General features: G+C 34.9%; 1 protein-coding gene across 4 annotated transcripts in view; it reads left to right on the top strand.

Annotated features, from left to right (window-relative positions):
- CNKSR2 (connector enhancer of kinase suppressor of Ras 2) overlaps window positions 1-14,581 on the top strand; it is a 313,411-nt gene extending 298,830 nt beyond the window's left edge. For all 4 annotated transcript variants that reach the window (XM_037129263.2, XM_037129190.2, XM_037129132.2 and 1 more), the window contains 2 exons: window positions 11,073-11,269; window positions 13,543-14,581. In XM_037129263.2, coding sequence (XP_036985158.2) covers window positions 11,073-11,269; window positions 13,543-13,758 — 413 coding nt within the window. In that variant the 3' untranslated portion in view covers window positions 13,759-14,581. The remainder of the gene's footprint in view (window positions 1-11,072; window positions 11,270-13,542) is intronic.
- The last annotated feature ends 368 nt before the right edge of the window (window positions 14,582-14,949 follow it).

Below are 14,949 nucleotides of genomic sequence, written 5' to 3'. Positions count from 1 at the left end.
GATTTGCCCTTAAATTTGCCCTCAAGCTCACTGGTAATGGAAATGAATAATGGAATAAAGTTTTCTCTTAGAACTTGGACAGAAATAGGAATCTTTCAAAGTGCTATTCTGGCTGAAGGACTTCTTAATTTCATTTTCACACATTTTCTTCTCTTTCATTCATTAAGGAAGATTTTTTTCACCTATTTTATATTCAAACTCAATTATTCTCTTGCAAATATTGGTCCTTCCATCCTTATCCTATAAATATAACTCTCAGGCTTTTGATTTAGGATCATCAGCTATTCCTAGCAGGTACATTATTGGAAGCCTGATTACATTTATAGAACCTCTATTTCTGCTTATTATTTGAGTGATCCTTAGTGGGGAGATTTTTAAATTCATAAAACAAAAATGGAAAGAGACACACTCCTAAACATATCTTTCATAGATTCCATCTATGAAGACCTAGCATAGAAAATGGATCCACCCTGGAATAAGTCATCCTAGACTCAACATGGCATTATATCTGGGTTCATCATTCATATTTCAAGGGGTTTAATAACAAAGAAACAGGATCTGTTTCTTTTTATCGAGCTGGGTTGGTAGCCTCACAATCAGAGGTTTCAGTGATGAGTGAAAGCTCAATAAATATTTGTTAAGTAGCACACCAAATAAAAACATTGCTGATTTTCTTGGAGGTAGCATAACTGTTGTTTCAAAATACAGTTGATTACAGGCTTGGTAAATAGTGAAGTTTATATTGATAGCACGAAGTAGGGAATATTTTTATAGTTAGAATATTGGACAAAAGAAAACAGTCAAAACCTGTGTAATTTAAGGTTTGTTTAAAGGAATGTGCAATTTACACTTGTTCTTAAAAAAACAGGGATAAAATTAGTTTGTCATTATAATAAATAATTCAACTGATTTGAGTATTTTGACTATTTGTGTGCGGATAAATGAAGTTGTCAAGAGCAAGAAAGTGCAACAAAAACACAAAAGTAGAGAAAAGAAGAATGTTGAGAACCAGAAAGGGACTTACAAAAAGTAAGACATAAATATGAGACTCACAAAAGAAGACAAAGACAGGCTTTCCTGGAACAGTGTCATTATGAAGCAGGTTTCTTTTGTGTTTTAGAGATTTCATATAGATTAACCATATACTACTCCATCATATCTGACCCTCATGGTCTGCCAATGCACACACCAATACATACAGTTGATTTAATGAGTATGAGTCTGCAAGTATCTTTATAATTTTTATATTAATAAATAATTTTGTTTGCCTCAAGAATAAAGAGGAACTATTTAATACTACATAAAAGTATAACTTCAAAGAATTTATCCAAGCAGTTTGCCAAGGACTCTTTCATTTTGCTGTATTCTCCATAGACTATAACCATTAGACTCCTAGGCAAAAACCTTGAAGTTATTTGAAATGTGTAATACAATGTTATACTGGTGACAGAACTAAAAATAAAATGCTATGTGATATGCCCAACTACAGGCTTCTGACTTATAAAGTACCAGTATACTATAGTACAAAAAAATGGCATCATTCCAACCAGCTCTACCCAAGGTGTAGCCTGTCCTGATGTGACTGGCCTGAAGCAGGTCCCAAACTGTACTGGGGACAAGAATCACCCAGGTTGCTTGCTTACAATGCAGATTCCTGAGTTCCATAACCAGAAATCCTAAATCAGTGGCTTAGAGGTAGGGTTCAGAAATTTGTGTTTAACAAGCAGACCCCCACCCCTAAGATTTGGTAGCCAGTGGTGCTGAGCATTACTAGTTGAAGAGACACTTTGCCCTAGGAAGTTACCTTCTCTTATACTAATACAGGGTGGGGCAAAAGTAGGTTTACAGTTGTGAGTATACAAAATAGTTTGTTCTTGAATTATTACTTATGAATTATTGTATTATTTTCTATACCAGCAGTTGTAACCCTACTTTTGCCCCACCCTGTATATATAGTTTGAGAACTAACTGTAGTCATTTTGAAATAACAGTCCTCCCCCACCATCCTGCACTCTGGCAAGGTACTCACCTGAGGAGGTGCTTCCTATCTCTTAGAGTAGAATTCAGCAATCTTTTTTTTTATTTATCTATACAAAAGTTTATTTATGAAATAAAAGTTCAGTATGAAAATGTACATGACTCGATTTGTATATTGCAGTAAAACAAGTGCTGTGGAGAGGGGACATGTGACGCAGTTGATTTCTCTGGTGAACATAGCCATTCTTTATCCTTGTCCCAATGTTTCTAAAATGATGATACTACTTCCTCATATTACCACTATTCCAATATTGTTCTGTAACCTACTAGTTGCCATCTCCACACATTCATTGATCACAAGATTCATAAAGATATCAAATTCCCACAATATTCCTTGAACATGTCTGCCACCATTTAATCTCATTGATCACTTCTTCTCCATAATTTTTTTTAAACTCAGGGGTAAGCTTTGTTCACAGTGCCTACTTAGAAAGCTCAAAGATCAAATTCAGCAATCTTATAGAAGAAACAACATACTAAATGTAATTAAATGTTACTTGATTTCCAGGGCTCTAGTTCAGGTTTAGTATGGGCTAAGTACACTAGAAATTAAACTACTCGTGTAACTTTTTTTTCTGAGGGGAAATGAAGGGTGTGTTCATTACAACAATTTACAAGGTGTTTGAATTGCATAGATAAATTAGAAAAAGTTCAAACTTAGAAATGGCCTTGTGCCTAAGGTTAGATTGTCTGTGATTTTGTTATTTGAAATTCCATGACCCTTATGAAACAAAGTGGTAGAAGCCAGAACTACCATTCCAGTATTATTATTTCCTTTAAAATTAAATATTGTCTTTTGTTTCATTTGACTTACATATGAATATTATTTAGTTCCTAGCTTCTTTTCTATAAAAGAACAACAGTATGATGTGATAAACAAAAATTCTGGTTTCTGAACTATGCTGCATCCTGTTTGCTAGATACTCTTTCCATTTTCTAAGAGAGGTAGTAATGAACAATATACTTTCTTACCTAATATAACTCAAAAGGTATTACAAGGTGTTGCAGATAAAAATCTGCCCTAGGCCAGAAAGACAGCTTGTGCCTGATGACAATATTTAGATTCCTCAAAATCCAAAATAAAATGAACTAAAAGAAACTACAGTTTATTTTATCCCATTGTTCTTAGTTTCCCAGGTGTTTCAGAAATTTTAGTCTCTTCTGCTTTCTTAATTCCATGGCATGTGGGTTATGTTCAGTTACAAAGTCACCCTTTCATCACATTTACCCTGTTAGAGCTTTTCATTTCTCTTTACTTTGTGTTAGTCAGCATTTGGCCTCCTCATTGGAATCATTGTAGCTGGGCTCTGCTATCTCACTGATTAGCACATGATAACAAATGTATATTAGTGTACTAAGAAGGTAGACCAGAAGACTTTTCCTCATAATTCTTCACTGGATGAATTTGAGGAAAGATCGTGTATATAAATACAGTTTAATTTTTTTGAAAGACTGATCATTTTACATGTGAATGGAGAATACTTTTAACAAAATTTTCTCATTAAAATTAAAGATTTGCATTAAAAAAGTATAGAGGTGGGAAAGATGTATCTGAGCTGTGTATTATTTTGTATACATAAGATTGGCATTTCTAAATAACCAAGCTTAAAACAAAAAGTGTCCCATTTATGGCCAAATAGACTTGCATGCCAACAGAAAGACATGATGGTATTGAAACCATATGCAATTCTAGCCATAGTTTTTCTCTTTTCTCTTCATGGGTAGTGCATGATGGTATTTCTAATACAAATACTAATATGCTTTAAAAATAATGGCACTCGCAGGTCTTTCATCATATTGTATCACTGCTTTATCATATTAGGCTAATACACTGCGAGAGTTGGTAGAACCTCTCCATGCCAAATCGGATCCACTTCTGTTGGCACTCAACCCATTGGACTCACAGATTGATAAGCTAATGTTTAGAGAATTTAGATCGGAGAGAGTCGGCACGGCATACTCAACATCAACCTCTTGCAAGCAACTAAAATGGCCTCGTCCTTGCTGTTTATAACAGGAAACAGACTTTTAAAAAGCTTAGATCATCAAGTGTTTTGGATTGGGGCCTCCCTAAAGGGATATTAAGAGGGGCAGGCCACTCTTAAGAAGAATGCGAGCTTTCTACACTGGAACTAGCATAAGATCAAAGCCAATCAAGATGGAAAACAGTGACAGAAAACTGCCATTTCTGTGGGAGAACAGAAGGGGAAGGGTATTGACTGGGAAGGGCTCTGTGTGGTGACACCTCAGTTGTGTTCTCCTGACACCAGGAAAAGAGAGGGATCAGCTCTGATCACTAGGAAACCCTGGGTTTTTAATGGACTCTTTGGTGGCTCTTTAAGGCAAAGCAGAGGAAGCAAATTCTGTGTGTTAAGTGTATTTTGCATTTTTAAAATTTGACATGCTGTATTGTACTAAAATTAAGTGTAATCTATTAAGGCAAGGTATACATAACCTGCTCTGAAATTTACTGTTATTCTATTATAAAGTGTATTCAGGTACAACACAGAGACTGCTTTTGGTGACACTAATGAAAAAGATTCCTCACGCCAGGCTTTATTAGATTCCTCAGCTAATATCCTAACTTTTCCTTATTTCTTGGCACTTGTATACAAATGGTGTTGCCTCATAGGACAGGCATGAGCTATTCTTTTCTGTAAAATTTTTGGAATCTATAGGCTGTGGTTTTCACTTTTGAAAAAGTATTTTGTCTGGATGTCTTTCAAACTAGCTTCAGATATTATTTAATACTATGTAACTGGGTCCCTTATGGCTCAATATTGCTTATTTTTCTTCTGTAGTGGATGTGAAATTTCCTTTATTTAGTTGGATAAAGTACTCTGTAATAATTTCAATGCTAATTAATGGATATTTCATACTGTGCAATGAACAGATAATATAACATTGTATTTGGAAATGTTTTTTTCTTCCTGTCGCCGCAGTGTGTGGTATTGCATAATGTGAATACCTGTAAAAATATAAATTACTTAAAAATAAAAATATGACCAATTGGTATCAGATCTTTTTAGATAGCTAAATAATTTGCTAAGTATGCTTGATAGTAAATATCTTTCTAAAGAGCAGTAATATTTGCTTTTTTCTCACAAATGGAATTTGTGTTGTGAATAAAAATCACATTGATCTGCCTTACAACTGCCTCTGTGCTCTAACCGTTTTAATGTGTTTTTTTAAGTATATATAAAAATGATGGTTCTGGTATGTTGAAATCCATCAAAAAGCATTCTGTTGGTATTTAATATTAGTGGAATCATCTTGGGTCATTCTCCCTGTTTATTATAGCAAAATTTTATGATATGAAGAATTTTTTTGAATTAAGGTCTATGTTGACTCCACATTGACTTTTAAACATAATCATCTCTTAGCTTTGATCCTAAAACTGCCCCCTTTATGAATTCTTGTCTAAGGATTAGATACCTCAACCTGCATGTCTCTATTAGTTAAATTTTCTAAATTCTGTGGGTAGATGTAGAATCAGTCATTTATATCTGTGGTTGTCCTTCAAAGAACCTATCCTTTGGGTCAATAAATCAATGCCAAGGATACCAACATTTTGCCATCTGAACTATTAATCATAAAAACTACTGTAGTACCCTGGAAATTCAATCACTACCATATATTGTGGCATGAAACCACATAATTTGGCAGAAATGACATGCTTAGAGAATGAAGTACAGAATAAACTCAAACTCTGTCTCTTTGTCACATCTTTATAGAAGTAAGCTTTACTGTTCTGCAGAAGGAACTGACAGACACTAGTATGGGCTGTACTTGATTTTGGTGAAGCACAAAGTCATTCTTATACAGGGATAGATTTCACCTGTTATTTAAAAATACACTTAGCAATACTGGTGGATTCACTTAAGCTGACTTTTAAAAGAAGGGTTTTTTCTCACTAAAATTAATTAGTAGAGAATTACCGTTATTTTGACTAAGACAAAAAATTACTTTAAATTATGAAAATGGTAGTTGATTACAAAGCAATGAGTAAAATCCAGCTTTTAAAATCTTATACTTTTCTATGATATAACCAACTGCTCTCCCCCCCAGCTTTACAATGCTAGACACAGCTGTCTAGCTGACTTATATAAAAACAAGAATTAAGACAGGTAACATTTAATTATAAGACAACTCAAAGTACAGTTTAAATTCCTGATACACAGACATCTTTAGCATAAAACCTATAAACAGTCAACCTATCTACATTAAACCCATTAAAAGTTTAATTGTCACCTTACATAAAAAGAAGTTATTCATCGTGGTGTGCTAGTAAATTAGTATTCACAAAAAATATTCCCGTTGTTTCAATGCAAATGTTTAATTGACCTTCATGACAAGAATAGTGCTCCACATACGTGACACCGTTAGCCTGGAAGCCTTCTGTGGTTGTACAAGAACGAATGCCTCTCACATTTGACTGGTGACTAATGCTACTATGTCCAGCCTTCTCTCCCCCTTGTGACTTAGCCTTTCCCAGCTTTCTGTGCTCATTACCCAGCTGTGTTGTGGAAGAAACAACTGTTTCCAGGAAGACATCATTATCCAATTATAAAAAAGCACAGTTCCCTTCCAAAACATATACCAAAACTGATTATCCATTGTTGGCTTGATTCTTCACAAGACCAGTTGGTATACTTGTTTTGTTTTCTTTCCATTTTTTGCTATCTTTCAACACTGCCATCACAGTCATGGGGAAATGGGAAGGACACCAGAATGAAATTTTGAGTCACCAAGTTTGTGTTCTGCTATCCTTAGTCTTCTCCAAAAGAACATGAGCAAAATTGTACAATAGACTGTCATAAATATTGCATGGTCACTGACAGGGAGCCCTCTTTGGAGTACTGTGTGTACAAAGTAGAGAGAACTACCACTCAGTTTAAACCTTGGGTGCATGAGGCACCATGCCAGATAGAAGAATGGGAAATGGAAAGGAGAGCAGGGGTTTTCTGCTCAACGAAAGTCACAGTCTAGGTCTTTGAAGGAGGGTGTACACAGGGCCAATGAGGCACAGGAAGAAAAAAACTGGAATTTCTCCTCAGGTGGTATAGCTCATTTTCTTCAAATTTGTTTTCTGTCTCTGTTCTATAACATGCATATCTATTAATGTAGAATAATTACGTGTATATAAGTTATCAGAAGCAGTAGTGTTTTTAACTGATAAGTGTACACAATCAAAAAGTTTGGAAACCACTGAGCATGAATGTAAGAAAATACGTCAACTGAAGACCTTTTGGTATTTGAGAAATGTATTATCATCTGCGAATAATCCATTTGCAAGAAAGTTCCAACAAACTATTATTTTGCATTAGCTAATCTTTTCTTTGACCTTTTCTTTATCACTACATGGAGGGCATATGCAACCTGAAAGTACTAAACAATCAGCTGTTGTGCTCACTGCATAGGAATAGGATCACAGTAGTTCATAGTGTAGCTAGAGTATCGATGAAGCAATAGAGGGTCTTCTTTTGCCTCTGCCATGTATGACACAGCCATAAATGACCCTCCCTTGGCACAGAAGTTAATTTATAAATAACTCCTTCGTGATACTCACATCTATCAGTCAATGAAATTTAATGTAGTAAAGAAAATTCCATATGTTCTCTTTGCTTTAATACAATTGGAAAAGTTTATCAGCTGACGCAGAACTAATTTACATGTTATAAACATAAATATAATGTGGGAGGGGATTTATTTGTGCAAAAGCCCAGAATTCCTCAATTAGATACCAATTAAAAGTTTATTGTAGCAGCAATACACTTCCTCATTAGGAATCACTGAAGGTTCCTAAATATGTCCTCTGGTTTCCATGTGGTCTTCTACACTTTGCCAACTTTCAGAAATTCATTCAAATTGCAAAAGAGCTGGTATTCCGCCAGTGCTCCAATGGCATGTTGAAAGAAAGTCAATCAGGAAGCAGACTTCACCAAGTGCTTGCCTGCTCTTCTAAAGCAAGCCTCTTCTAGAAGAAAAGCAAGGGTTTAAAGAGAAACCAGAAGAGAAGTGAGAAGGAGAAAAAGCAGAAGAAGGCAAAAAGAGAAGAAGATAAAGGTGCTGTCGTATTTTCAGTTGCGACAGTAGCACCAATTGACTTAATTGGTATTCATCTGAGAAAAAAAAATCAAGGAAACCAATTGAAAATTATAAAAGAAAATAAAGGTCTGTTTTTGTCTTGAATGTTGAGTTCTCTGTTGTTTTGACTGTTGAGCACAGTGATTCAGATTTATAATGTGACTTTGCCCCTCACCCCCCCTTTGAAAATTAAAGGATTCTTTGTCCAGTCTTAAAGTGTTGGTAGCATCCTGTGGTAGCCTGGCATGTCAATCCCTCATCCTTCCTCATCCCACTGCTGTGTCTTGTGATGTATATGTGTCTGATGTGTAGAGGTTGGGGGGTGCCTTACTTATCTCTACTAGGAGCTACACTATTTCATTATTAGGAAATGTTTCTGTGTTCTGTCTCATTGTGATTTCTTGTTCATATGTGCTGCCCAGAGATAAATCTATATTCAATTATTCTTACAGCTGTCAAAGCAGATTCTTTATAGAATTATGTTGTCCTTTGGTTGAATGCCTTCATTCCCTCTTAATGGCAAGAACAAGAGGGGGGAACTGTCAGTTTTTATTTATTTAATAGCTTTGTTTATCACTTTTATATTAAATCTTTATGTATACTTTTAAAAGTAAAATTACATTGAAACTTCATAAAAAATCATCTGGCCCAGTATTCCACAAACTTTAAGAACTGGGAGAAATAAAACTTGGTAAGAATGTTTTTAAAACAAAGTATATACTCCCTACAGCTTTAGATAGTATGGAAGGTTATTTGTAAAATGAAAATTTACTATGTAAAAACACTCTGCTCCCATAAATCTTACAACTATAATCTGAATCCCTTTTTTCTTCACCTTATTTCAAAAACTGCAAAACTAATGATACATTAGAAAACCTAATACCTAAACTACTATAATTCACATGTAGGCCTCCCATTTATTTGTCACTCTCTGCTCTATGAAATTACATCAAGTTTTAGATGTAGTCTTGCCTTGAGGCTAAAAGAATAACTGCTAAATAATTTTAGAGGTCCTTTCCTGGCCTATGATTTTATGAAATGGAATTATGCTGTTCAAATGTATTCCTGTTTTTACAACTCCATTTAGGAACTCTGAATGACCTTATGATTTTGTGCCTTCCTGGCTCCAAACGATTCTCAATTAAAATTCACTATCCCATTTCATTCTTGCTCTTAACCCACAAAGCAGTGTCTCCTTTTTACAGTTCTCCATTCATCCATTCCTCAAAATCCTCCAGGTGTTGCCAACATTCAAAGATGAACCAACAGAAAAGTTTAAAGCTGTTATTTAAAGGGATTGTTGTATTTTTAGATTATAGTTCTAAAGTAGACACATGATTAGGAAGTTAAAATTCATGAAATTAGTAATAGCATATATTGATGATAACAAGGAACTTTCTAATGGAAGGACTCAATTATCATACCTACCAATAGTTGCTAACCTCAGTATCAGAGCGAAAAATTGAATATGAAACTTAAATGAAGCTGCGTTTTAATACTAAATAAAGGCGATCCCTTTAAGTTAAGGCACTGTGTTTGTGGGCTTTGGGGGTGGTTTTAGGTAAACTCTAAAAAGTTTTTAAGAATGCTGCATTTTAAGGGAGTCTCACAAATCCATGAACACTTGTTAAATGCACAGCTCAAATGATTATTGACAAAATTGGTAGTATCAAATTTTTGTTAAAATCATTAATTCTGGAGTTACAGTGCCTAGTTGGAATTCTAGCTCCCCTAGATACTGTGGCCTTGAACAAGGTGCTCCCCTGCTGTAAAATTAAAATCAAATAGATCTACTCCTAGCTTTGTTGTAAGGGTTAAATGAGATTATGACCATTATTAAGCATTTACCCTATTGTGTGGCACGTATAAATATTTACTATTATTGCCAATTAGAGAGTCTTTTTGAACTATGTCAGAAATCCTAAAATATTCACATGGACTATGATAGAATAAACCACATTCCATATTTACTCCTTGAGCCAATACAATGAGTACTCCTCAAATGGGACTCTGGCTCTCTATTAATGGAGATGATGGAAACATGTTTATAGCCCTAATCCTATCTGAAAGTAAAATCCAAGTCCATTTTTGTTTATTATTGTTGAGAAAGGTATGATACCAATATTCAGGCACTTAAAGAACCAGATGGGAGTTTGACTTCTTCAAAAGATCTAAGGTCCTTTACTGAACCACTCTTTAAGATTTTTTTTTCTCAAAAATATTTCATTGGAGTGTTTTCTTCCCAGGTCTTACAAATGCTAAGTAGCTTCTCTTAGTATATGCCAGATTTCTCCTTAATTTTCATATAAACATATTCCCATATTTGATTAATTAGAACATTATTATTATTGATAATTTATGATCATTTAGTATATTTACAATGTGATGGGCATTATTATAGCACTCATATGAAACCTAAAAGGCACACTATAGGAAGATTTGTATAATCAAATAGATTTCAATGAATGCCATTCCATTTTTTGAAGCCTGAAAAAATGTAAAAAGTCAGTTTATTGCTAAACTAGGAGAGCTCTCACTAATCAGCACTTCTATGCTTACCAATATAATGATAAAGGATATTTATTAGTGTTTTATAATATTATGTGCAGGATTGTTTCTGTGTTGTGTACCTTTGTACTCTAATTCTTTTAACTTAATGGACTCAAAATATTTACAGAGATTTGCTACTAAGAGAATATGTTGTTAATCAAAGCATCTTATTATTTGATTATTCTAAAACGATTGGCTGCCTGCCTGTAGCTAATCTTACCAAGTAAAACTAGCAGCTGTGGGTTTGTTGGCTTTTAAAAATGTAATAGAGTGTCTTTCCAATTGTTTATTATCTTGCTTTTTTAGATGATTTTTAGTAGGTTTTTAGTAGATTTTTAGAGTGTCAAATACACGTTTATTACACTGGATTCATTTATCTCTCTTTTTGGACATTGCAGGTGAAAGTGGGGAAGAAAAGTTAGGAGACTCATTGCAAGATTTATACAGGGCACTGGAGCAAGCCAGTCTGTCACCACTGGGAGAACATCGCATTTCAACCAAAATGGAGTACAAGCTATCATTTATAAAGAGATGCAATGATCCTGTGATGAATGAAAAACTACACAGGCTGAGAATTCTCAAAAGCACTTTAAAGGTAAGATAGGAAATGGAAGGAGATATTTGTGTTCAAGAGATTCATTCCTAAATTCAAAGGCAATTACCAGAAGGAGTACAAAATGGGGTGGGAGGGGGTGGGTTGGGCAGGATATGTAAACAGAAAAAACATAGAGCTGAGTTGTTCCTGTAGCATAATAAGTGAACTGGTAAAGAGGAAATAATTTTAACTTCTCATTAACATCTCAAAGCACTGACTAAATTTTATGTGACTTAGTTCAAGAAGAAAACAGGATGTAATCAATATTTTTTCCAAAAATGCAAGGCTGGTATTATTACTCAATCTTTCATTTTCCTAAGACAAATGTGCCATGTAGTGTAAGTAATATAGTTATTAGAAGAACACAGCATGCATGCAAAATGCAGTAGTGGGTGCTAAAAGGATTTGCGATATTTTAGGACTATTTCCTGAAGTGCGTTTAGAGTGAAGCCACAGTGATTCCTGCTCCATGTAGAAATGTTATAATTGTTCTGTTTACACTATTAGTTCCCAATTCACATGTTACTTTCCTATTATACATTTCTACAAGTGCTCACTCTTTGTGGTCTTGTTGTTATGCCACTCCCAGATTGGTGAGGAGGTGGAGAGGAAAGGGGAGCTGAGGAGCAAGAAATCCAGGGAGGTAGAAAAGTGAGTGCCCTCCCTCCCTGTCTGTGGCTGGCAGGGAGAGGGTCTGCCACAGAAACTCTCCTGCAAGCAGGCCTCACACTCCTGAAAAATCAAAAACAGAAAAGAATTATCCTACTGAGCAAAAGGGCAAAGGGCTCCTTAGGGAAGTATTTCACATTCATAGTATGGTGCTGAGGTTTTGTGATTTTGAAACATAAATGAGTACCAAAAAGATAAAATAGAAAATAGATTATTTGAAAAACATTTTCCTTGGCAGGTGGTCAAGTTTTCAGTCAAAAGGCTGTCAGTTGGTATTCATGCAAATACTATTTCAAATTTATGGGACAACCTAATGGCCTTTTGGTAACTAAGACCAGAATTTTAAAAAGAGCTATAATATTCCTAAGAATAATTCTGGTGACCAAACTTACTCCAAAGATATCTTTACCCTCTCACCTAACAGGCCCCCACCCTGCACCCCCACATTCAGGTGCAAACTCTTGGTTGGGATAGCAGGCAGGCATTTTGAAACAGGTCAGACTCACATATTTTAAAGACCTGCCCCTGTCCCCCTCTTTTTCAGCCCCTTGCCCCTATCTTTTATGTTCTGTGGCTTCCAAAAAAAGTTTCCTTCCAGTAGCAAAGAGTATGTTCCATTCAATGAGTAGCTATGTTACCAGGCATGTGATGCTCTACTCTCTGAGGCAAAGAAGGACAAAAATCACTGTAAAGAAATGTGCCTTAGAAGATGATTTAACTTTGGGTGGTGAGTACACAATGCAACATACAGATCATGTGTCATAGAAATGTACATTTGAAACCTATATGATCTTATTAACCAATGCCACCCCAGTAAATTTAATTTTAAAAAAAGAAAAAAAACAAAAAAGAAATGCCCCTCACTGGTAAAAATAACAAAGTCTAGAACCCCATACTTTTAGTGTGGGAAATTAATAGGAAATGGAGATATCCCATTAGGGAAGGACAACTGCCCAAGCAACCTTTGGGTGTGTGTCATTCCTGGAATTGTAATAGGCCCTTCAACAAGCACAGGGTGACTCAAAACATCCTTTGTTCAAACTCCAATAACTCTGTCTGGTCCCAGGGGCCAGAACAAATGCTTCAGCACATGACTGCTTTTCCCTTTCAAGTCTGGCTAGCCCAGAAGTATGCCTCCCCACTTCCTGCAGAACATTCCCTAGATTTCCCTGTCCCTTCCTTGGATCCATTAAGGACAGGTACTGACCACCTATCAGGAGAGAAAGGACATTGTAAATGTAATTCAAGGCAGAATATGGTAAGTCCACTCAATGGCAGTGATAAAATGTTATGAAAGAGAGAATTTTTTTTCCAACTGATGAAGGAAGGCTTCAATAAATGAGAGGCATTTGAACTGGATCTTAAAGAATGAGGAAGGTTTCCATAGGTAGAAATAGTAAATGAGAAAAAAAAAAGTACAACATGGACAATACAAAGCATACCTTGGGGGTAGAAAAACATACACTAGGATTTGAATCTAAATAGCTGAGTTTGGATATACCAGAGCCATTGCTGATAGGCTTATTTTTTGCCTATTAACTTTTTATTTTAAATTTAAACAATACATTGCCCACACCTTAACCATTGAATCCTTTGCTTTTCAGGCCAGAGAAGGGGAAGTAGCCATTATCGACAAAGTCCTAGACAATCCAGACTTGACATCTAAAGAATTCCAACAATGGAAGCAGATGTACCTTGATCTTTTCTTGGATATCTGTCAAACCACCACCTCAAATGACCCATTAAATATTTCTTCTGAGGTAGATGTAATCACTTCCTCTCTAACACATACCCATTCATACATTGAAACCCATGTGTAAGTGTATTCTGCCTTCAGGCCATCTGGTATCTTCTGGTACTTTGAACAAGTATATAAGGTAGTTTTTATATCAATGTGTGGGGCACTTGATAAGCTATACTTCAGTGTTACCAAACTATATGAAACAAACCATGTATGGTCATAATACTATTGTCTTTAATGAGCATTTGTATATTTTATATGCAATTAGTGCTCAGTTTATGTTTACCATGTGCAAAATCAACTGTCTTCAATGACTTAAAATTAACTTTTGCAGACTATTCTGAAGACAAGTGGTCTTCAAGTAGAAAAAACACAAAATGGCAGTTTTCTACCTACGGTCATCTTTTCTCCCTTTAAGTTAATTTTATATAAACAAGACTTCAAAAGTAAATCACAGTTTTTCAGGTGCAGATATCCTTGTGGGTGGGAAAGAATTTAAACCTTTTTTATATTTATTAAAATGTTCTAAGAATTTTCTTAAACATTGCACAAAGTTTAATGCTGTAGTTTTATTTTTGTGAAATGTAGATGCGCCTACAAGAGTTAAGCAAAATAGAAAAGCATCAACATAAGAGAAGTCAGGTATCTAATATTCGTCTTAATAGTCTATTAACTTGTGAAAGCTGGTTAATGGGAATACTATTCCAAATCTATGGGGACACTTAATGGTGTATCAGGGCAAAGCTTTGTAAGATGTTTTTGTAACTAAGACCAAAATTGAAGATAGAGCTGCTTTATTTTCTTGGTTTAAATCTTCCTTTATTTTTGTAGTGATGATATGCTGATTGTGTACAGAGGAATTTGAGAGTGAATTTTTTAAAACACACTTAACTCACCCAGAAAGGCAGCTAAAAGAATATATATATATATATATATATATATATATATATATATATATATAAATAAAGTTCAGCCCAAACTCATGTTTTTAAACTCCAACTCTTAGAAAAAGTACAAGGTATAAACTGGAATGAATCAACTTTCCAATTAGTTTCCAATTTTCCTGCTAGCCCATTAATTAAACTCATGTAATTATACTTCAGGCAGGGAAATAAAATATGTTTAGTTATAGGCTGATGTGTGTTATAATATAGAAAACAATGTTGAAACATAAAAATGTACCTCTCTCCTGAGGAGCAAGAGGATGATGGTCATTCATAGATCTTTTACATTGATTTGTATGAGAGAAACCATTTATAGAGGTTTTCCC

Source organism: Artibeus jamaicensis, unplaced genomic scaffold (assembly GCF_021234435.1).
Source record: "Artibeus jamaicensis isolate MK-2021 breed Jamaican fruit bat unplaced genomic scaffold, CSHL_Jam_final scaffold_1283, whole genome shotgun sequence".
Classification (NCBI taxonomy): domain Eukaryota; kingdom Metazoa; phylum Chordata; class Mammalia; order Chiroptera; family Phyllostomidae; genus Artibeus; species Artibeus jamaicensis.
The sequence above is the reverse complement of the archived record's forward strand: the minus strand, read 5'-3'. Positions and strand labels throughout refer to the sequence as shown.